Below are 23,739 nucleotides of genomic sequence, written 5' to 3'. Positions count from 1 at the left end.
GGACCATAAACTTAGTCAAATTAAGTGTAAAAATATACAGGCAGTCCCCGACTTACGCGGATCCAACTTACGTCGGATCCGCACTTACGAACGGGGCTCTCTCGCCTCGGAGGTCGAGGTGGCGGATTGCTACCTGCGAGCTCCGGGGCGAGAAAGCCCCGTTCGTAAGCTGCTCCGGTGCCCCTGGTCTGCTGGAGACCGTCTCCAGCAGACCAGGGGCACCGGGCGGGTTCCCGCGCCTCTGAGGCTTTGCTCTGGCAAAGTCTCAGAGGCGCGGGAACCCGCCGCTACTGCGGCTTCAGTCCCGGTGCCTGTGGTCTGCTGGGGACAGTCAACTAGCTGTGCCCCCCCCCCCCCCCCCAGCAGACCACAGGCACCGGGACTGAAGCCGCAGCCGCGGCGGGGTCCCGCGCCTCTGAGACTTTGCCAGAGCAAAGCCTCAGAGGCGCGGCACCCCACTGCCGCTGCGGCTCTGCTCCCCGTGTCCCTGGTCTGCTGGGGGGGGCGCAGCTAGTGTGCCCCCCCCCCGACAGACCAGGCTTTTGTTTTGGACCCTGGGGCAGAGCAGCTGGGGCGCTGCCGATTGGTCCTGCAGCGCCGCTCTGGGCACTACTGGACCAACCCGGCAGCACCCCAGCTGCTCTGCCCCAGGTCCTGATTCAGCCGCTGCTGGTCAGTTTCAGCAGTGGCTGAATCAGGACGCCTGGGGCAGAGCAGCTGGGGTGCTGCTGGGTTGGTCCAGTAGCGCCGAGGAGCGGTGCTACTGGAGCAACCCAGCAGCACCCCAGCTGCTCTGCCCCAGGCGTCCCCAAGTCAGCCGCTGCTGAAACTGACCAGCGCTGACTACAGGAAGCCCGAGGCAGAGTTGCTCTGCCCCAGGCTTCCTGGAATCAGCTGCTGATCAGTTTCAGCAGCAGCTGACTTGGGGATGCCTGGGGTTCTTAAGTTGAATCTCTATGTAAGTCAGAACTGGCGGTCAGTTTCAGCAGCGGCTGAATCTGGACGCCAGTTCCGACTTACATACAGATTCAACTTAAGAACAAACCTACAGTCCCTATCTTGTACGTAACCCGGGGACTGCCTGTAATAAAAAAAGCCAAAAAGGAGTCTAAAGAACAGCTAGCCAAAAACTCAAAAAGCAATAGCAAAATGGTTTTTTTTAAGTATATCCGAAGCAGAAAGCTGGCTAAACAACCAGTGGGACCCTTGGATGGTCAAGATACTAAAGGAGCACTAAAATATGATAAAGTCATAGTGGAGAAGCTAAATGATTTCTTTGCTTCAGTCTTTACAGCGGAGGATATTGGTGAGATTCCAAAACCTGAACCATTCTTTTTGGGTGACAAATCTGAGCAATTGTGCCAGACTGAGGTGTCATTAGAGGAGGTTTTGGAACAAATTGATAAACTTATCAGTAACAAGTCACCGGGACTAGATGGCATTCACCCAAGAGTTCTGAAAGAACTCAAATGGGAAATTGCAGAACTATTAACTATGGTTTGTAACCTATCCTTTAAATCAGCTTCCGTACCAAAATGATTGGAAGATAGCTAACGAGACACCAATATTTAAAAGGGCTCTAGAGGTGATCCTGGCAATTACAGACCAGTAAGACTAACATCAGTACCAGTCAAATTAGTTGAAACTATAGTAAAGAATAAAATTGCCAGACACATGGATGAATATAATTTGTTGGGGGGGAAGTCAGTATATATTCTGTAAACAGAAATCATGTTTTACTAATCTGCTAGATTTCATGCTGACAATGGGGATCCAGTGGACACAGTATACTTTGATTTCCAGAAAGCCTTTGACAAGATCCCTCACCAAAGGTTCTTAAATAAAGTACGTTGTCCTGGGATAAGAGGGGAGGTTCTTTCATGGATTGATAACTGGTTAAAAGACAAGAAACAAAGGGTAGGAATAAATTATAAATTTTCCGAGTGGAGAGAGGTAACTAGCGGGGTCCCCCAAACGTCTGTCCCCAGACCAATCCTATTCAACTTATTTATAAATGATCTAGAGAAAAGGGTAAACCGTGAACTAGCAAAATCTGCAGATGATACCAAACTGCTCAAGATAGTTAAGACCATAGCAGACTATGAAGAGCTTTAAAAAGATCTCACCAAACTCAGTGATTGTGCAAGAAAATGGCAAATGAAATTTAATTTTGATAAATGTAAAGTAATGCACATTGAAAAAAATAATCCCAACTACATATACAATATGACAATGACTAATTTGGCTACAACTAATCAAGCGAGATCTTGGAGTCATTGTGGATAGTCCTCTAAAAACGTCCATACAGTGTGCAGCGGCAGTCAAAAAACCAAATACAGTAAAGTATCAGAGGGGTAGCCGTGTTAGTCTGAATCTGCAAAAGCGACGAGGAGTCCTGTGGCACCTTATAGACTAACTGAAGTGTAGGAGCATAAGCTTTCGTGGGCAAAGACCCACTTCGTCAGATGCATGTAGTGGAAATTTCCAGAGGCAGGAATAAATATGCAGGCCAGGATCAGGCTGGAGATGACCAGGTGGATCCAATCAAGGAGGATGAGGCCCACTTCTAGCAGCTGATCTGGAGGTGTGAATTCCAAGAGAGCAGAAGCTGCTTTTGTAGTTAGCAAGCCATTCACAGTCTTTGTTTAATCTAGAGTTGATTGTGTCAAACTTAAAGATGAACTGTAGCTCAGCAGTTTCTCTTTGAGTCTGGTCCTGAAGTTTTTTTGCTGCAGGATGGCTACTTTTAGATCTGCAATTGTGTGTCCAGGAAGATTGAAGTGTTCCCCTACAGGTTTTTGTATGTTGCCATTCCTAATATCAGATTTGTGTCCATTGATTCTTTTACGTAGGGACTGTCCTGTTTGGCCGATGTATATAGCAGTGGGGCATTGTTGGCACATGATGGCATATATTACGTTGGTGGATGTGCAGGAGAATGTACCAGTGACAGTATGGCTGATCTGGTTAGGTCCTGTGATTGTGTTGTTGGTGTATATATGTGGGCAGAGTTGGCACAGAGGTTTGTTGCATGGATTGGTTCCTGAGTTCGAGTTATTATAACCAGCAACTACACACCGCACCATAATAACTCGAACTCAGGAACCAATCCTTGCAACAAACCTCGGTGCCAACTCTGCCCACATATATACACCAACAACACCATCACAGGACCTAACCAGATCAGCCATACTGTCACTGGTACATTCTCCTGCACATCCACCAACGTAATATATGCCATCATGTGCCAACAATGCCCCACTGCTATATACATCGGCCAAACAGGACAGTCCCTACGTAAAAGAATCAATGGACACAAATCTGATATTAGGAATGGCAACATACAAAAACCTGTAGGGGAACACTTCAATCTTCCTGGACACACAATTGCAGATCTAAAAGTAGCCATCCTGCAGCAAAAAAACTTCAGGACCAGACTCAAAGAGAAACTGCTGAGCTACAGTTCATCTTTAAGTTTGACACAATCAACTCTAGATTAAACAAAGACTGTGAATGGCTTGCTAACTACAAAAGCAGCTTCTGCTCTCTTGGAATTCACACCTCCAGATCAGCTGCTAGAAGTGGGCCTCATCCTCCTTGATTGGATCCACCTGGTCATCTCCAGCCTGATCCTGGCCTGCATATTTATTCCTGCCTCTGGAAATTTCCACTACATGCATCTGACGAAGTAGGTCTTTGCCCACGAAAGCTTATGCTCCTACACTTCAGTTAGTCTATAAGGTGCCACAGGACTCCTCGTCGCAAATACAGTAAACTTCCGATAATATGGCACCTTTAGGACCCAGGGGGTGCGGGATTAGTCCAACATATTTGATATCAGAAGGGAGGGCTATGAAGTGTCTGGGGTGGGGGGGGGATGCACCCCTCAGCGCTGAGGGACCAACCCAGCAGCACCCCAGATGCTCTGCCCCAGACTTCCCCAAGTCAGCCACTGCTGAAACTGACCAGCAGCTAACTCGGGGAAGCCGGGGGCAGAGCAGCTCCAATTGTCCGGCTGCCTGAAGCACTTCCGGGTTCCAGATGGTGCCGGACCATCAGGAGTGCTGGACCATTGGAGTTTAACTGTAGAATGTTAGGAGTCATTAAAAAAAGGGATAGAGATTAAGACAGAAAATATCTTATGGTCTCTATATAAAACCATGGTACGCCCACATCTTGAATACTGAGTATAGGAGGTAGCAGCCTCATCTCAAAAAAGATTTTTTGGCATTTGAGAAGGTTCAGAAGAGGGCAACAAAAATGATTAGGGGATTGGAACGGATCCCATATGAAGAGAGATTAAAAAGACTTGGACTTCTCCTCTTAGAAAAGAGGAGACTAAGGGGGATATGATAGAGGTCTATAAAATCATGACTGGTATGGAAAGTGATAAGGAAAAGTTATTTACTTATTCCCACAGTAAAAGAACAAGGAGTCACCAAATTAAATGAATAGGCAGCAGGTTTAAAACAAGGAAAAGGGAAGTTTTTCTTCACTTGGCGCATAGTCAACCTGTGAAACTCCTTGCCACAGGATATGGTGAAGGCTAGGACTTTAACAGGGATCAAAAAAGAGCTGAAAAGATTCGTGGAGGTTAGGTCCATCAATGGCTATTAGCCAGGATGGGTAGGAATGGTATCCCTAGTCTGTTTTTCTGGAAGTGGGTGACAGGGGAGGGATCACATGAGGATTACCTGTTGTAACCCTTTCCTCTGGGGCATCTGGTATTGGCAACTGTTGGCAGACAAGATAGTGGGCTAAATGGACTTTTGGTCTGACCCAGTATGGTCGTTATGTTAGTTTCTAATTTGGGGGCAATTTCTACTTTCATGTCAGCGGCACACCTATGGTCATCCACATGGCTCCACAATATGCCAACATCTTTATGACTGACCTCGAACAATGTTTCCTCAGCTCTCATCCCCCAGCAGTCTTACTCTACTTACCGGACCACTGGGCCAGGCATCATCTCTTACTACATTTAAAAGGCAGAGCTGCAATGGGAATAGGTTCAGCAACTGGCGCAAGCTGGGACTCAGCACTCGGGTCCTGGACCGCTGTGCCTCTGCCTCCCCACCCAGACAGGTGCTAGATGGGGAGGAAAACCAGTTTTTAAGCCGACTCCCCCCACCAACACCAGCTTCTGCGTCCACCCCTCTTGCTGCCCCGATACAGAGGCAGCGGGGGGAGGGAGTGAGGGAGGGAAGCAAGTAATCAAGTAGTGACTCAACTAAGTTCTTACATCCCTACCACAAACACTCACAGGATTTCTATCAGGCATTCTTAAAACTTAAATACCACCCTGGAGAAGTGAAAAAAATAGATTGATAGAGCCAGATGAGTACACAGACATCAGCTTCAAGACAGGCCCAACGAACAACATAACAGAACATCACGAGTCATCACCTACAGCCCCCCATTTTAACCAATTCAGGAACCAATTAGACAGAAAAACTGCAGAACTGGTCTTCATATGCAAATCTGATACATTTAGCCAGGCATTGAACAAAGACATCTCTTGGATGGGTTTGTTATAGTCAACACCCAAATGACATCAAAAGCTAAGCATCAGACACTTACAGTCCACTCTATTAGGCTCATTTTGCATGGACACTAATTGACAGGGCACCCCCCTCTCACCTGGCCACCACTCTATCTGCTTTATATTTGTCCTCCTGTGCCTCTTGCTCCATATTTATCATCTGAAGAAGTGGGTTGTGCCCACAAAAGCTCATGATGCTACCTGTATTTTTTTTGGTAGTCTCTAAGGTGCTACATGTCCACTCGTTTTTTAAGCTTATCTCATAAGAGCACTAACTTTCAAAAATTCATCTTATAAAACCTACCAGATCCACTGTGTTCCTTTTGTTAGTTTCGCCTAAGGAGCTTGCACAGAATGTCTCCCATCGCTCCCTGACATCATCTGGAAGCTCTAGAATAAAATGAAGAAAAAAGGTTTTAGTACCAATGTCACTCAAAGCAGTTAGTTTTCACTCTCTTCTCACTCCTAAAGTTAAACTTGCAAAAAATTAATGCAGAACATGTTGCGCTATACATGCAACTGAAAATTTTATTAGGCACCGAGCATTCAAACAAGGTATGGTTTTTCAGGTAGACACTGCTAGTCTATTAGGTGACAGTCTCAGTGGTTCACTGGTGCAATATAGGGATGTTAAGGACTAGTTGATTCCCCCTCCCCTTCTTACTGCCTCTATCAGATAGAGGCAGAAAAGGGGGAGGGAGAAGAGAGGATACTTCAAAGAGACAGCACTGCACAGCGAGCTAGGGATCAACTGTGTGGCTGCTCCTTTGAAATGCCTAGGCAGCGATCAAAGGGGCAGTGCCGCACAGCTGATCCCCGGCTCAGCTGTGCACCACTGTCCTGCATGAAGCCTGGCTCTAGCACAGCATTTCTACAGAACCAAGGATCAGCTGGGGAGTCCCCACCTAATCCTGGGTTCTGGGGAAATGCCATGCGGAACCACGGTCAGCTGGAGAGTCCCCAGCTGACCCCAGCTCTGCATGGCATTTCAAACTGGCAGTGCGGCATGGAGTCTGGGATGAGCGGGGGACTCTGAGGTCCCTGCTGACCCCGGGCTCCATGCTGCGCTGCCACTTTGAAATGCACAAAAGCCCCCACTAGGGACTCTTCTACATTTCAATGGAGGAATGTGGAAGTGCCTATCAAGTGGTCAATGGAAATTCCATCGACTACTCGACTAGTAAGTTAACCATTACTTAACATCCTTAGTGCAATACACCTGTAACTGTACATGAATACAAGGGATGTGGGAGTAACCTGCAGGAAAGATTAACACTGCAAGAAAGTACAGCTGAGAGTGAGAAGGCCTATGCTGGAGAGATTAATTATTCTAGAAGCATCTCTATAAATAAGCCATTCTCCAACAGAAGATGCTTGATTCAGTGTAGTTTTCATTAGGGCAGGCCGCCTCTGTTCACATTTGTTTGAGGCAAGTATGGCACTGCTTCACTAAGTTTGGTTAGAGCAAGTCATATCCAAGCATGTCCTAGTTTAATAGATTACCTGGACTTACTCCAACAGTAAGAGGATTTCTTCTTTCCCTTGGACAAAGGGCTTTTGGAAACAAAGCCCCTCTAAAAAGCTGTCTTAAATTCCTTGCACAATTTAATTCTACAAAACCAGTTAACAGAATGGTCAAACAAACCTGAAGACATTTAATGTTACCTTTAATAAGCTGCTGTACTAGTGCACTGTTTGGCCCCTTGTCAGTACTGTGCACAATACAGTTAGCTATCCTTGTTAAATGACCCATATAGCCATGCCGCCTGCCTCCTTCAACCCTGCAAAAGAGAAGGTCAAATATTCATCTTCCTGAATAGCTGGCTTTTGAAGTATTTCATAGTTTTGGAATACTAAGCTTATAAACCCAAGGAACACAAAAAAAGTTAGACCAGATAAGCGGGGAAGCAAAAGTACTTTAAATATTCATCAGGAGAATGAGTAGTGAATAGTTCAGGCATGGGCAATAATTTTTGCTGGGAGGAGGGTACCACTCCAAGATTTTGGAAAGTGGTCAAGGGCTACACTCTTCCATGATATTAATGGAGGAGATGCAGGGTCTGGGATGGCGGTAGGGTGCAGAGGGGAGCTTGGGGTAAGGGATTGGGATGCAGGAGGCAGACTGGCGTCTGGGAGGGAGTTTGGGTGAAGGAGAAAGTTATGACATAGGGCAAGGGACTGGAGTGCAAGGGTTTGGGACGTGACCTAGGGTAGAAGGTGATTGTGATCTGGGGCAGGAGATTGAGGTGCCAGATGTGGGAAGGGGTATAGGCGCAAGAGCGGGGACAGTGTCTGGGTATGTTCGGGGGGGAGGGTTGGCACATGGAGGGGTTGAGGTGCCAGAGGCAGGCTGTGGCCAAGAGAATTACCAGCCAGCAGCCAAACCAACCTGCCTTCCTGCCTGCTTGCAGAGCTTAAAATGTTTCCCAGACAGCATGTGCATCAGTGAATAACTGAGCAGAGGAGAGGAGGTGGGGCTCTTCTTGGCTGTCTGCTTTTTAAACAAGCAACTCCCAATGGCTGGTTTCTAGTCAGAAACTGGCCAATGGGATTGTGTTGGGGGCAGCTCCTGAAGCGCCTTCCCTCAAGTTTTGAAACAGAAACGCGGCCCAGCAGCTGCATTTCTGAGCAACACGTGGGGCTTCAGGGGAGTCTGCCTGGAGCTCCCAGCTGCCTCTACGGGCCATATCTGGCCCAAAGGCTGTATTTTGTCCAGGTCTGGAATACTTGGGGTTACTAAAAACACTGAGAAAACCCTGGAGGGAGGGAGGGAAAGACAGAAAGAGACAGAGACAGACAGACATGTTTATTCAAGTTATAATACTGATTCCACAAAAGTTTTGAGTCAAGTTAATATGACAAGAATGAAAATCCATTTACTATTAGATGCTCACACAGGACATTAAAATATTAATTTTGAGGAAAGGTGTCAAAGTATTAAGTGAAAAGCATTCCAGAAGAGGAGTTTTGAACCTCTAAGGCCATGTTTACACTGGGCCCAGAAGGTCAGCAACTCCAGCTGTGTAAATAAAGTAGTTGAGTCGATGTACCTTAAGCTCAGCTTGGCACCATCTTCACAATGGAAGGTCAACAGAAACATGCGCCCCATGGATTTCCCTTACTCCTTGTGAAATGAGGAGCACCAGTGTCAACCAGGGGTATCTCAGTGTTTGATTTAGCAGATCCTTACTAGACTACTAAATCAAATGCAAGATTGATCTCTGGCACTGTAAGTAAGAACGTGGACTAAGAGTAATAAGACAATACCTTAATTCAGGCTACAAAAAAAATATACCCACGTTCTGTAAATTTGGTCTCATAGCTACCCTAACACAAAAGCTAACAAACTTCCACAAGAGAGATGGGACTGTAGTTTAAGAACATTGATAGAAATTCCTAGGCCTTAAGCCTGGGTAGGGGAACACCTTGGACAACCTGCCTGATGAGGAACTGGAAACAGCAACACCCAGAATGACACCTTGCAGAACTGAAGGACAACTGATTAGACAAGCTAAAACTAACCTAACCTCCAGAAATGAACTACAAATTAGACAAACATCTAGATTTGAGCAACACTACCTAACATCTGGTACCAAGGATAACAATTAGATGGGTAGATCAGGAGAAAGAAAACTCAGAAGCCATACCTTGCACAAAAAGCTTGTGTACACAGGGACACCCCAAAAAATTACTTCGAATGAACTAACGGTGTTAAAGTAAATGAGTTAAAATGCATTAAACCCATGTGGATACTCAAAGAATTAAAATGGCCTTAATTCAATATAGTTTAATGAATCCACTTTATATTCATACCTTTACTTTTAGTTAATTTGTATTATTTTCCTGGGTGTCTCCATGTGGACAAGTCTTTGGTTAACACTATCAGGTATTTTAAATTAGGACATTTGGCACGACAGACATAATCAGAGGATTTTTGTTGCTACAGAAAGTTGGAACAAAACATCCCACTTAGAGGTCTATAGAATTAATAGATGAGTGTGAAAAAAGTAACCCATCTGCTGTCTACTCATTTCTAATTAAATTCACATATAGTAGTAAGGTAATGATGATGCAATTCACACACAATTACAACTTATATAATGCTGAACACAACTTTCCATACATCTAGTGGATTTGGTGCTAAGGACTCAGTGCAGAATGATTTGATACTTGACAAATGAAATGAAACTGCCTGAGAGCTATGAAGTTTCAGCTAGGGAGTGAATGCAGATTTCCTTGATGGATGGTCGAACAAGATAGGACTTAATTTATACAAAGCTCAGAGTTTTCCAAAGTGTTGGCCCAGATGATATTAACAGATACCTCCATCAGCATGGCAAGCTTTGCATGCACTTATTAGTGCGCTTACTTTTCAAGCAAGTGTGATGTTATTCCATACTTAATCTCCCCACTGCTCTCAGATGGAAGGTGTACCGTATAACATTGTTTAACTCGTTGCTTTATCTTCCCCTTTCTTTTTATCTGGTGCTCTATAAATCCTAAGTGTGTGATTGCTCAGAGTTAGCTTGTTTTTTGGGTTGGGTTGGAGGAGAGGGGGAAGATTGCTAAATTTTGAACCTGTAAGGTTCTTTTCTCTCAACACTCTGTTTCAATATTGCTCTTTTCATATCAATTAAATGAAAGATAATATGAGCCCCACAGATTGTTCAACCTATTTAAAGAACAGGCTACAACGGCTGTGATGAATGGAGGGATAATACCCTTGAGTTAACTAAAGTCTTTTCACAGTGGTTAACTCTTGAAACCTAACTAATTATCTTGCCTGTGAGGGTTAAAACGATAGACCGTGGGTACTCGAGAGGAGTCCCCAAGAATTCTAGGGCAGCAGGAAATGAGATGGAATAACCAATATGCGAGAACAGGGAATGTTTGGTCAGACATCATCAGGTTATTTTATTTATTTTGGGGTTTGTTGGACCTCTGTGCTGAGCACATTTAACTACTCCCCTTCCACTGCCAAGCCAAGATCAGGGAATCTGTGACCTTTGGGAGTTTTTTTAAACAGAAGATTTTAGTGCCAAGGTACTTTAAAGTCTCTTGTAGGGCCCACCTTCTGCACTCGGAGTGCCAGAGTGGGAAAGTCTTGACACCCACAAAATAAGTCCTTTAAAAAAAACATGATTCTGCTAAGAAGGACAGAGTCAGGCGTCCTCTTTTTACTTGCTGCAGCAGGATAGTTTGAGCTGTCGAACACTAAATACATGATATGCCTTAATGTTAATATTCATGCTCCCACAAACAGCTACAAAACATTTAAACTAGGATTTACGTCCCCCTCAAATTTACAATATGTTGCTAAACTTGAGGCTGATTAGAGTCAGTTACCCAGTTGAGCTGTAAGCAAATTTCATGCCAGAGACTTGGCACAAAACAGTAAGTACAGCACTAGTTTAATTTTCAGCCCAGTGACTAGACAACTGAGGGCATTATGGCCGCACACGCGCGCGCACACACACACACACACACACACACACACACACACACACACACACACACACACACACACCCCCCCCCCCTTTGAAGAGATTTCCAGGAGAAGAAAAGTGTAAAGGAACTGAGAACAGAAAATTAAAGGCCAACAGAGCTCTAGTCCAAGCGTCAATGTGCTTCCTTGCCCAAGTTATTTTCCAGCTTTTCTTATATTTTTATTCATGTACAACAGAATTACACCCCACATCTTCTGGAAAAAGGAGGAAAGCATTTTCAACATATTCCATGTTTGTTTATGCCCAGAGGTGAAAGTAAGCAGGTGCACCACTCCGGCAAGAGCTGGCTGAGCAGCGGCAAAAGCCAGCAGGGAGCTATTTCAAGAGCTGGCAGGGACCTACGTTGCAATAGGACAGTACCTGTAAAAAATGTTAAGTTACTTTCACCCCTGTTTATGCCTCTTGTAAAATGTGTTTTACATAAGATGGGAAAGAACATATTAGCAGGCTCAATTCTAACCTGATCATGTCAGATGTTATATCACTCCTAATGTCGTACTTCAATTGCCAAGTGTTGTCTGATTCATAGATTACTTATAATTTCCAGTTACCACCTTTAGGCTTGACTGACCCTTTGTCCCAGAATCAGACCTAGTATTTAAGTTGTTCTATGGTTGAGAACCCTGATGTGCACAGTTGCAACATTCACACCATAGGAACTCTTGTATAATTACAAATATAGTTTATCAATACATTTAGCAGTGTCAAAAACACTTCAGCTTCACAGGATAGACAGGTAATATACATCTATATTTCCTTATACTTACACCATTCCTTCTAGAACAACCTGAAGTGTTAACCATCATCTTCCTCATTACCATCACCGTCCCCATCATCACCAGTGGCCATCATTCTGGCACCTCCCAAGGACTACATCTCCTTCTCCTACCACCCTTAGACAGGGATACCACTTTTATAATATGTTATGCTGATGTTATGTTTGATATATATTCAAGTAGGGAATGTTTTCTTTTCTCTTTATTTGTATTTCCACCCCCTTAAAGATGAACTGTCTTTTTTCTTATACATCAGTATATCATTGATCTCAACTTAACAGATACATCAATTCATTACCATGGATGAACAAGTTACTCGCCCTGTGTAGTAACGGTGGTTCTTCGAGATGTGCCCTGTGGGTGCTCCACTCTAGGTGTCGGGTCCATCCCGGCGCCGCTGGTAGGAAGTTTCCTGCAGGGGGCATGCGCAGACCGGACGAAGATGGCTCTGAAAACTTCTGACCAGCGGCGCCGGGATGGACCCGGCACCTAGAGTGGAGCACCCACGGGGCCACTCAAAGAAGAACTTTTGTAGTTATCAATCACATGTTATTTCTGTCCAACCTGGTTATTCAGTCTGGGTCTGAACTGATTATTGCAGGTTTTCCCAAGCAGCTGTGCACTTGTTAAGTTTGAGGGCATTCTAGGAAGCCCTTACACCACTGAAGATTGCTTAATCTAGGTGAAAGTTCCCAAATATATGCATGCTGACTTGGCTATCTGGGTGAAAGTTCCCAGGCATGTGTATACTAGCTTTGCCTTGCTTAACATACAGGATATGGCTTGTAAGTCCCTCCGGTTGCAGCCAAACTACTTTCGTATACGTTTACTGTAACTATTACAATGAACATACAATCAAAACCATAAGGAAATAATAAATATATCTATAGGCAAGCAAGCAGATTAGTCTAGAGACTACACAGAAAAGGAGTAAAGACTGTTACTCACTGTTTCTTCTCATTCATTTCCCATGCTTCAAGTATTCGTTCCACTAATTGGCACTTAAGAAAAAGCTATTAAAAAAAAAAGAGTATAATGTTTCTAAAAGCTTAAGTACAAGGTAGCATATACTAAAATAATTTTTAATAGAAGTAGGAATTAGTTTCTGGGAGAAAAAGATTAGACTGCATTGTATGTTTTAAAGTTCAAAACAAAAGTTCAAAGTACATTAAGCCCTTTTCGCTGAATTAAAGATCAAAATTCTTGAGATCAGCATCCTAAACTCCTATTGAGTAGAGATGAGGAGATTTTACCAGTTAAGGTTAACTGGTAGGACTGAAGCAGCTCCCCACTTGCCATGAACAGAGGGCTGCTCCAACCTCACAGGAGAGCCTGCCACAGTCAGTGGCTGTACTGGCCAGGACAACAGAGGAGCTGCTCACCACGCTGAAGGCAGGGGCTGCTCTAGTGTTTCCGTCAGCACATCCCTTGCCTGTGGCGGGGGGAGGTATTCCAGCCCAGCAGTGAGCAGGGGGAGCGCTCCAGCCCCCCTACCCCGCTCACCCTGCTTTTATCAGTTAGCTGGTTAAATGAGATTTTACATGTCTACTATTTAGGCACCTAGAACAAGCTGTTTCCTTTGTTCTCAACAGAATCTGCTAGATGCTAAATATTTCTGAAAATTGAACTCTAAGTGAACTCTGATCCATATTCAGAAAAATCTATTTTTATGTATGGCAAAATTAATAGTATGGAATTTCCCAGTTACCGTAACTTTAGGTCCCAGATCACACAACATTTACAAGTCGCACAGCAAACTAGAAAGGATTCTCTTCAGAGCTAGTCAAATCTACGCTTAAGTTAAAGGGATTCTTCTTCAGAAGTACACTAGCTGTCTCAAGTCTCTCCCTAGGGGCCCCTAGCAGACTGGAAAGCCATCTACCATGAATCAAAACCAGGTCCTTCAGCATAAAAGTAGTGAATTGTTATTAATTTTTTTTATTCCAAGCCTGTACTAAACCGAGGTTTTACTTCCACCAGGGAAGAGAAACTGCTACAAGAATAAGGCTGATAATGGCAAGGTGTCCAGAAGTCACACAACTTACATGTTTCAGTAAGAGATTGTCCCCAATGGTGTCCTGTTCAGTAATTGTGCCATTTTCTGTGCTCTCAAAGGGACTTGCAAGAATCAATGCAATACAGATTTCAACTTGAGTATGCAAGAAGTTATTCCAGGTGTATTTAAAGAACATATCCTGCAAGACAATTAAAGAGGAACTGATGATATCCAATGTGGTATTTTCACTCGACACAAGTAGCAGTGTAGTTCCAGAAAGTCAGACAGTAACAGGCAATCTTAAATATTGTAAATTTTTGTACAAAGCTTTGATAATGTAGTGTTTTAGAAAGCTAGAAATCTACACATTTCACACCTAAGCAGCATTTTACAACCCATACACCAGGGATGGGAAAATTGTTGGTGGGGGGCCACTCCAAGGTTTTGGAAAGTGATCAAGGGCTGCACTTCTTTGTGGGGATGGTGTGGGGTCTAGGATGGGGGTTGGGTGCTTATCTAAGCAGCTTCTAGCCTGCAGCACCCCCATGGCAGGCCAGGCTCCCTCCCTGCTGCAGCTCCAGAGCACTGAAAATGCAGACTGCTCCCTCCACATGGCTCTCAGCTCCAGGCCCATCCCCTAGGCCAATCTTTCAGCTCCCATTGGCTGGCTGTTTCTGACCAATAGAAGCTGAGGACTGATTGGGGGTAGGCAGATCATGTGAAGCCTTCCCCTCCCTCCAGAGATGAGAATCACATGGAGCAGCCCTGCATTTCGGCATCCACAGGCCAGATCTGGTGGCTTGGCGGGCCGAATCGGGCCCGTAAGAGAAATCTTAACCATCCATGCCATACATGATATGACATAACACAGAACCAGCCAATTTACAGGGAAGGAAATAAAGGAACAAAAGTTGAGTCAGAAAAACAACCCAGCTTTCCATACTTCCAATCCTACCTTTTATTCCTATAATACTTAGTGCAACTAATACTTGAATCTAAAAATACTATAAGGCATTTATTGAAATTATACATTCAAATCAAAATAGGAATACTCGATCTGAGATGTTTTTAAATAAAATTTAGAAATGCCATTATAGTGTGTGACAGACAAGACAGGTAAGTTCCTGCAATATAAACGAAAACTTTAACTAAAAGTAAGTAACTTGGAGTCCAAAGAGACTCAAACTTTAAAGCCAAAATGAACCATCGTGATCATCTAGTCCAGAGGTAGGCAAAATATGGTCCACCGGATCTAGCCCACCAAATATTCGGATCCAGCCTGACACGATCTTCTGGGCCATCAATGACAGGCCTCCATATGACACTAAAAGCAGCCGGCAGCTGGGGCCAGAATGTACATCTTAAGGGCTCGACAAATGCACTCGCCCATGGCGAGTAAATTTTATCAGCTGGCAAGTGCAGGGGCGGGCTCGCCCAGTGGGCGGTTGTGATAGGTTGGCCAAAGCCCGCACTATGGCCAGTATGGCCCTATCCAATCCGCCGGGCGGAGGAGCAGTGCGCCGCCAGGAAGGGGGAAGCGCGGTGATTCTCAGCTCCAGGTTGCCTAAGTGCAGCTCTGGCGCGAGGAGGCGGGACACAAGCCAGAGGGCGGGACACCGGCAGACGCCAGGATGCTGGTTGACATGGCCCCGCTGATTTTAAAGGACTATGGCAGCCCGGCTCTGGCTGTGTGGCCCCGGGAGCTGGCTGCAGTGCAGCCAGGCCCCGCCAGCTCCAGTCCTACCATGGCCCCAACTCCCTCCCCAACTGCTCCCAGCTGACCACCCCGCACGCTTTTGTCTCCGCGCCGCCCCTGCTCCCCTGTACCCCAAATCCCCTGCTCTGTCTCTTCCCTGTGACTCTCTCGCTCTGCGCCGCCCTTGCACCCCGCTCCCCTCCAATCCCTGCCCCCTCCCCCAGCTCTGTGCTGCTCATTCCCTGCACTGCCCCTAGACCCCGATCCCTCTGCCCCTCCCATTCCCTGCATCTCCACCACACCCTGCGTCCCTCTGGCTCTGTGCTTCCCGCTCCCCGTCCCACCCCTGTACACCCCCCCCCCCCCACTGTTCCCTGCACCCCTCTGGCTCTGTGCTGTCCCTGCACCCTGCTCCCCCGTGGGTCGGGAGTGAAGGGTGCTTGCCCATAGGGAGGGGCTGTACAGGGCAGGGAAAAGGCTGCTGTGACCCAGCAGGGAGTGAAAGGGGGAGTTCATTTGACGCGCCTTTGCCTTTATGAAAAAAAAATGAAAATGCTATTTGCTATTTATAGGGCTAAAATGCCGGGACAAAAATGAAAACAACCAAAAAAAAAAACCCCCATTGCAAAATGCAAACACGTGTAAAAGACAACAAAAAAAAGGGAAAGTGGCCAAAAATGTTTTGTTTGGACAGCAAAAAACCTAGAGCTGGCCCTGGGAGAGGGGAAGGGGCTGGGCTGGGCTGAACTGTGGGGAAGAGAAGGGAAAAATATGGGGAAGGAGCTTGTGCTGAGGGGAGGAGAGGGAGGCAGTCAGGAGAAGAAGAAAGGGGAAGGCACCAAGGGACAGGGGTGCAGGAGAGAAATGCCAGGGGGCCAAGTGCAGACAATGAGGTAAAGGGCAGGAGGGGAGGTGGGAACAGGGTGATGCTGAAAGAGGAGAGAGTAAGGGCACTGGGGGCTAGAGGGGGAGGTGCTGGGAGAAGGCTTGAAAGAAGAGGTGGGCATGAGGAAGGTGGGGATGGAGCAAGGCACGTGTGAGGGCACAGGGGCATGAGGGGAACAGGGGCAGAAGGCAGTGAGGGGGCAGGCATCAGGGAAAAAGAGAGCAAAGGGGGCAGGGGCAGTGAGGGAAGGGGAAAGTACCAGGAGGGTGCAGGGGTAAGGGGATTCTGAGGGTGAAGCAGAAGAGCAGACACCTGCAGGAGAGGGACCAGCACCAGAGGAGAGAGGCAGGGCAGGTGTGTAGAGGGAGGTGTTAGGAGAGGGGATGAGGAGGGGTAGCTCACATGATCAGAGTGGGGCTACTGGAAGAGTAGGCACAGAGAAGGACTGGTGGAGGGGGGCAGGTTTCAGGAAGGCTGAGGGCAGTGAGAAGGGCAAGAGTCAGGACAGCAGGGAAGGGTGAGGGGTTGGGGGGCAGCAGGCACCAGGGGAGCTGATGGAGCAAGGGGAGGAGACATGGCAGCAGAGGGAAAAGGTAGAGGTTTATAAGATATTAATAACTTAGGTGATATTTATTAATAACTTATTAGTAATTACTGTTCTTATTCTTATTAGGAATTTGTGCTATTAAAAAACACTTTTTTGGGGGGGAGGGTGGTGAGTCCCTTTTTCAGCTGGTGAGTAGGGTTTTCCAGAATTTGTCAAGCCCTGTACATCTTCATGATCTACCCGTCCCCAGCACAATCCTCAGAGCTCCCATTGGCCAGAAACTGGCCATGTCAGGCACCGCACAGAAACATGCATGCTGGCCCCAGCAGGTGGATATTTTGTGCAGCATGTGGGCATAACAGGCAGAGAGCCTGCCCAATGGTCCCACTGAGCTGCTGGCTAGGAGCTGCCCAGGGTAAGCATTTTCCAGCCAGAGCCTACACCTGGCACGCCACTCTCGCCACACATTCGACCCAGTCAACTCCCTCCCAGACCTTGCACCACCTATTACGCTCTTCCTCGAACTCAGAACCCACTCCTGCACCCAAACCCCTCCTCATCCCACAATCCCACATCCCATCCCACACCCAGTTAGAGATGTGACAGCGTATTTGTTTAAATGGTTAATCAATGGGCCTGGGCTCATCAGTTAACCTTCCTGGATATACGCAAGGCCTCCCCCCTCCCCCCCCAATCTGCGGGGGGGGGCGGTGTGTGTGTGCGCGTGTGAGGCAGCTATTTTAGCAGTTACACATTTATAGAAAACACACCTTTTTACATCCCCCCCTCCTTCACCCAAACTCCTGCATCCCCTCCATTAATATCATAACAAAATGCGGTCCCTGACCACTAATTCTTGGAGTGCCCCACACCAAAAATTATTGTCCACCCCATCTAGTCTGACTCCTAGCGCATTACAGATCACAAAACCACACCAACCCGCTCCTGAGATAGACCCCTAACCTATGGCTAACTTACTGAAGTCCTCAACTTGTAATTTAAAGACTTCAAGGTACAGAGAATCAACCATTTTTACACTAGTTTAAACCTGCAAGCGACCTTTGTCCCATACCACAGAAGGTGACAACACACCATCAGGATCTCTACCAATCTGAGCTGAGAAAACATTCCTTCCTGACCCCAAATATGGCAATCAGGTAGACACTGAGTATGTAGGCAAAATCCACAAACCTGGGAAAGAATTCTCTGTAACAACTCAGAATCCCCCTCACACCGTGCATCAACCACTGGAGGTATTTGCTAATGGTCACAGAATGGCCATATGACTTTGTAGGGAGTCCCATCATACCATTCCCTCCATAAATGTATCAAATTCAGTCTGGAAGCCAATTTTGTTTTTTGGCTGCTCCCCATCTCACTCTACTTGGAAGGTAGCGCAAGACCTTCACTCTCCTGACAAACCTCCTCCTAATTTCAGGCCTAAACATGTTGATGACCAATTGGTATAATTTGTCCTTAGCTCCATGGTATCCAACCAGTTCTGAAGCAGTAGCCACTATAGAGAACTTGCCACACTCAACTGGCCAAATGGCCATATGTTGCTAGCATGTTGGACACTACAGGTTTAGCTTAAACAACTCCTCTCCCTCCCTAGTGTTTGTTCCTCTGATTTATAGAGAAGGAGCAATCATATCTCCCCTCAGCCTTATTTGTTAGGCTAAACAAACCAAGTTCTTTGAGACTTCCTGTTGGTCATCTATTTTCCAACCTGAAAAGTCCTATTCTTATTCATCTCTCCTCACATGGAAGATGTTCCATATCCTTAATCATTTTATTGCACTTCTCTATACATTTTTCCAAATCCAAAATATTTCTTTTGAGATGGAGCAACCAAATCTACATGCAGTACTCCAGATGTGGGTATACTGTGGATTTATATACAGGCAATATGAAATTGTCTTTATCTTTCTTAATCATTTCCAACATTCTGTTCACTTTTTTCACTGCTGCTGCACACTGAGTGGTTGTTTTCTCTCCCATCTCAAAAATGACCATTTATACCTATCCCTTGTCTCCCAACTTTTAACCAGCTACCAATCCATGAGAGACCCTACCTCTTATCCCACGACCGCTTACTTTGCTTACGAGCATTTGGTGAGGGATCCTGTCAAAAGCTTTTGGAAAATATAAGAATGCTATATTCACTGGACATGCCTTGTTAACAAGAATGTGGACCCCCTCAAAAAAAATTCTATTGTATCTGAGATTCTTTTTGTAAAGAGAAATCCTGTGTTGACTGTTCTCCAACAAATACTGTTCCTGTACGTGTCTGATAACTATGTTTCTTAATACAGTTTCAAGAAGTTAGGCGTACCAGCTTTATCTGGCAATCAACTTACACATCCAGGTTACTCATCAGCTGGAAGCAGCAAAGCAGCCCCCCCGTTTAGAGCAAAAAAGGTTACTGTTAGTCCTTAAGTGTACCCTGCACTTTGCACTATTAAATTCCATGCCATTTCTATTATTCATTCAGAATGACCTGCTAACCTGCATCCTACTTCAGAAGACATTCAAATCTGCACTTGAAAGGGAATCCTCTGAACTGGCATTCATGCTAAAATTCGACACTCTCCACAGAGGAATTAACAAAGACTCCAACTATCTTACCCATTACAAAGATAGCTTCCCCAATTATCACCTCTAATACTATTAACTCACAGACATCTTCCTTTCCCCACCTCTAATATCATTAACTCACTGGCATTCACCTTCCTCCCCCCCCCCCCCCACCATCCCCCTTCTGTTCTGTAATGTGATTTGTCCTTTTCATGTGTGTTCACTTTTTTTTTTAAATTGTATCCTTTGGTATATGTGGTTGTGACTATTTTCTTCCATTATTTGATCTGAGGAAGTGGGTCATCATCTAATAAACCATCTTGTTAGTCCTGTATTTAGTTGTCAGTAGAGTATTCTATAGTCCCCAGGGGCAGGGCAGGCAGCCAGTGTAACCTGATCCCACTGCCATCTTGCGCTGCTGCCTCTGATACAGAAGCAGCTGCATGGGGTGACAGGCAGGAGCCAGTCCATGAGAGGAGCCAGTTTAAAAACCATTTAATTTCTGTGATTTTTATAAAAATAAAGAGGGTAGTGTAGAGCTCTGAACAGTGTAAGTAAACTATTCTTACCAATACAACTCCTATGCTGTTCAACTCCATAAGCTCCAAGTTCACATTGTTTGTATTAGTCTGTAGAAGGCTGGATATCAACCTAATCACATTTAAGCGAGTGTTGCCCACAGGTGGATCCAATACACCCCATGTTGTCTTCATAACACTTTTCTAGAGAAAGAGAGAGCTCATGGGAACAACTTTTTATAAGCACATTTCTTTTCATTGTTATTTATAGACCCTTACACAGATAGAAAATTTATAGGATCCTGTATAAAGGATCTGCAGATTTCTGCATTCACATGCACAGATGCACATATCCATGGACATAAAGCAGACAGTCACAAATTTGCAACATTCTTTACAGAAAAATGTTTTATCCACAGGGATTGACAAATTATACAATCTACTCGCCCATGGCGAGTAGATTGTAACCCGGAAGAGCCGGGTTCCAGCGATCTGCGCATGCGCAGATCGCCGGACAGCATGGCTGGCGAGCCCTGTTTATCCATATCCACAAAAATGAGCCATAGATCTCCACGGCCATGGATACCCACAGATATAAAGCCGATATGTGCAGATCTGCAGAGCTCTAGTTATATATCCACAAACAGAAAATGAGATAAGAATCTTCTGGGGCCAATCTGGCAACAGTAGCATGACATTTTGTTTCAGGACTGCAAATTTTAGTCCCATGCATTAAGGCTTACTTTCTAGCACTATGGAAATAAAAAAATATTATACCAACATACTTAGAGAAATTTAGAAATTGCAATATCAGATGAGACAAGTGGTTTGCGTAGAGGGCGTCCTCGCTATACACTGGTTCCGCACTAGAATCCTTGATATTTGTGGGAACTATTCTATTTTAAGTGTTCCCATTCTTCGCTCTTCCATCAGAAAAAAAAAAACAACCACACAATTTGTGCTAACAGAAGTCAGCTTTACATCCTTACGCTATACATACATGTTTTCTTGAATGTATCTTGGATGTATAGTGGGGACGCCCTGTACTCTCAAAATCCTGTCTGACAGTGGTCAATACCAGCTGCTTTCAAGAAAAACAAAAGCTCACAATGGACAGTTATGCAGTAATAAGAAAATAGAGATTAGGAAGAAGTTTCACTGTCACGTTGTGGTTCACGGTCACATTATTGTGCCCTCAATGGAAAACATCCTACTTACTCATTATCTTTCAAATTCTACACACTTAATCACAATTATATATTGGAAGAATGAGATCTGAAGATTTCCTTACCATTTTTGTATCTGCAGCCTTTCAATTTCCTCAAATACCCTTAGAGATCAACAACTGATCTACCCTGTCTTTTTATAGACTTCAATCTCTTACGCAGGTCTCTAACGTGAGCTTCCCAAATCTTTTCCAAAGTTTATATTAGGGATGTCAATGGGTAGTCGATTACACAATTAACCGATAAGCCAGGGCACTGGATCCTGCAGAGCCATACCTATCCCTTACCCCTATATTGCTGCCTCAGAGAGGCATCAGCATGGAGAGTGATGGGGGCAGGTGGAAGGAGGTACACGCGGGAGGCCAGCTTTCAAGCAGACTGCCCACACAGATCACTTCCACAGAGCCACTCCCCCCCACGCCTCGCTGCTGCTTCTTTATCAGAGGCACCAGCACACATAGGAGTGGGAGGGGTTTGCACTGGTGGGAACCGATGTGTAGGGAGCCATAGAATGGACATGAATAAGCACTTTACAGCTTTAAAATGTATAATTCTTCATCACTAAACAAAGGGCCTATAATCGGTCTCCATTTTCATTGGGTAAAATTCCAGATTCCACTTACTTTTGGAGGCTCAAGTAGTAAATCATGGAAGGATGAAAGTCGTGCTTTTATGGCTTCTAAAACACTTTTGTTGACTGAATATGTTGAATGGCTCATGCCTGGAGGGCAGATCTCTATATGGCCTTCAAATCTAAATATACAAAGAAGAGCTTATTAATTATACTCAGAAGCAGTTACAATATTAACTCAAGTTAGAGACAATCTTGACACAGCACTGTCTCCGTAGCTCTGTAACTAGAAAGACAGTACACAAAGGGATAAATTTAGGAGGATGTAATGTTCCAAATATACATAATCTACAAGCTTAAAGGAAACATGCCAAAAATTGATCTTATTGTGCCTTGGACTGTTTAACACATACTTTGGTCACATGAGCTTAAAAAGTTTCTATCTTTTAAAAAGGATAACAGATACAGAAGCCACAACTGAAGAAAAAAATCCACTATTTTTGCCTGCAAAGTACTAGAGAATCACATGCAGTACACAGAAAGTACAAAGATCCCCCTCATTTGGATTACAGAATTCTAGTAGTTATAGGATTTCAAAGAATTAAGAAACTGGTTTCAAGACCTAGTTTCTACAACTCCACTCTAATTTAGCATTTACAATTTTGGAAATCAAATATAACTAATCACCACCCTGTCAATTTTAATGTAGCATTTAACTATAATAGGTCCCTGCTATTCAGTTTTCAAACAAACTGTAAAATACTGCTAAGTTAATCAGACTCAGAGAAATGGCTAACTACTTAAGCCTTCAGCATGTTTTTCAAGGAAAATCTGCTTACAAAAGTAGCTACTTGTCAGAAAACAAAGGAAAGAAGCAAATAGGTGACAACGCTACCTCTCAACCAACCAGTATCTGGAACAATCCAGAAAATAACTTTTAAAAGCACGTAAAGCAAGAGACAATACACATTTACTTCCTGGGAGACACTTAACTCATTACCGCTCAACTGGCTGGGAGGAGTTGTCGAACTTATATGGCAGATAACCATTAGCAGTAAGTCATCTTTAATCCACAGGGATTGCTTTGTGCCAAACAGTACAAGTTTTAAAGGCATGCAAGCCCTAGCCTATACTATACTTCAAAATTAGACTGACCTACTCACTTTACTCAAGGATGTGAGACAAGTCATACCCCATGTTACACATTTAGGCCAATCAAACACCTAGCATAAATGTGGCTAGGTCAATGAGAAGTTAGAATTCTTAATTTAAGTCAATTTAAAAAATTGTATGGAGACATGCCCTAATTCCCCATGACTTTCACTGAGTAACTTATGCGCCCATGTGAGTTTAAATTTTTTACCAAGATGACTAAAACTATTAGAAACATTTATGTTTCTTCATTGCTTCAAGTTTTGACACACCATGTATGCCTTCAGAATGACAGCTATATTCAAATAAGACAACCTGTTTTCAACTTAGTCCCTCTGTCTCTAGCAGTGGAATCAACAAACAAGTAAAAAAGTCAAACATTAAAAAAGAGGAACAAATGAGCTTATAGGGAAGTGATCAAGGAGTGTGCATCATCTTCCTCCTGTTCCTTTTTTAGAAGGAAAAAAAATCTAGTCTTTTGAAGACTAGGTTGCAGATAATGCTTTGAGATTAGAACAGGGTCATGGACTGAACCAGACCACAAGAGATGTTAAAGACAGTCCCTGTTGGCTTCAGATAAGAGCAGAAACACACACAAGGAGCAGACAGAGAAATGGCTTTGTGGTCTAACAGTTGCAGGGGACACTCAGATGGGAGCCATCATCAGCTACTAAGACAAGGTTGTGAAATGTAGGAATAACTCAAACATTTTATACCATGCTTTTCATAGAATCTGAGAATGCTG

General features: G+C 44.6%; 1 protein-coding gene across 10 annotated transcripts in view; it reads right to left on the bottom strand.

The window, feature by feature from the left end:
* Positions 1-23,739, bottom strand: part of PPP6R3 (protein phosphatase 6 regulatory subunit 3) — a 144,496-nt gene that overhangs the window by 62,428 nt on the left and 58,329 nt on the right. For all 10 annotated transcript variants that reach the window (XM_075928324.1, XM_075928323.1, XM_075928320.1 and 7 more), the window contains 6 exons: positions 21,895-22,024; positions 20,097-20,249; positions 13,871-14,020; positions 12,774-12,838; positions 7,208-7,323; positions 5,847-5,932 (listed from right to left, as the gene is read on the bottom strand). In XM_075928324.1, coding sequence (XP_075784439.1) covers positions 5,847-5,932; positions 7,208-7,323; positions 12,774-12,838; positions 13,871-14,020; positions 20,097-20,249; positions 21,895-22,024 — 700 coding nt within the window. The remainder of the gene's footprint in view (positions 1-5,846; positions 5,933-7,207; positions 7,324-12,773; positions 12,839-13,870; positions 14,021-20,096; positions 20,250-21,894; positions 22,025-23,739) is intronic.

This window comes from Pelodiscus sinensis, chromosome 4, assembly GCF_049634645.1.
Source record: "Pelodiscus sinensis isolate JC-2024 chromosome 4, ASM4963464v1, whole genome shotgun sequence".
Classification (NCBI taxonomy): domain Eukaryota; kingdom Metazoa; phylum Chordata; order Testudines; family Trionychidae; genus Pelodiscus; species Pelodiscus sinensis.
The sequence above is the reverse complement of the archived record's forward strand: the minus strand, read 5'-3'. Positions and strand labels throughout refer to the sequence as shown.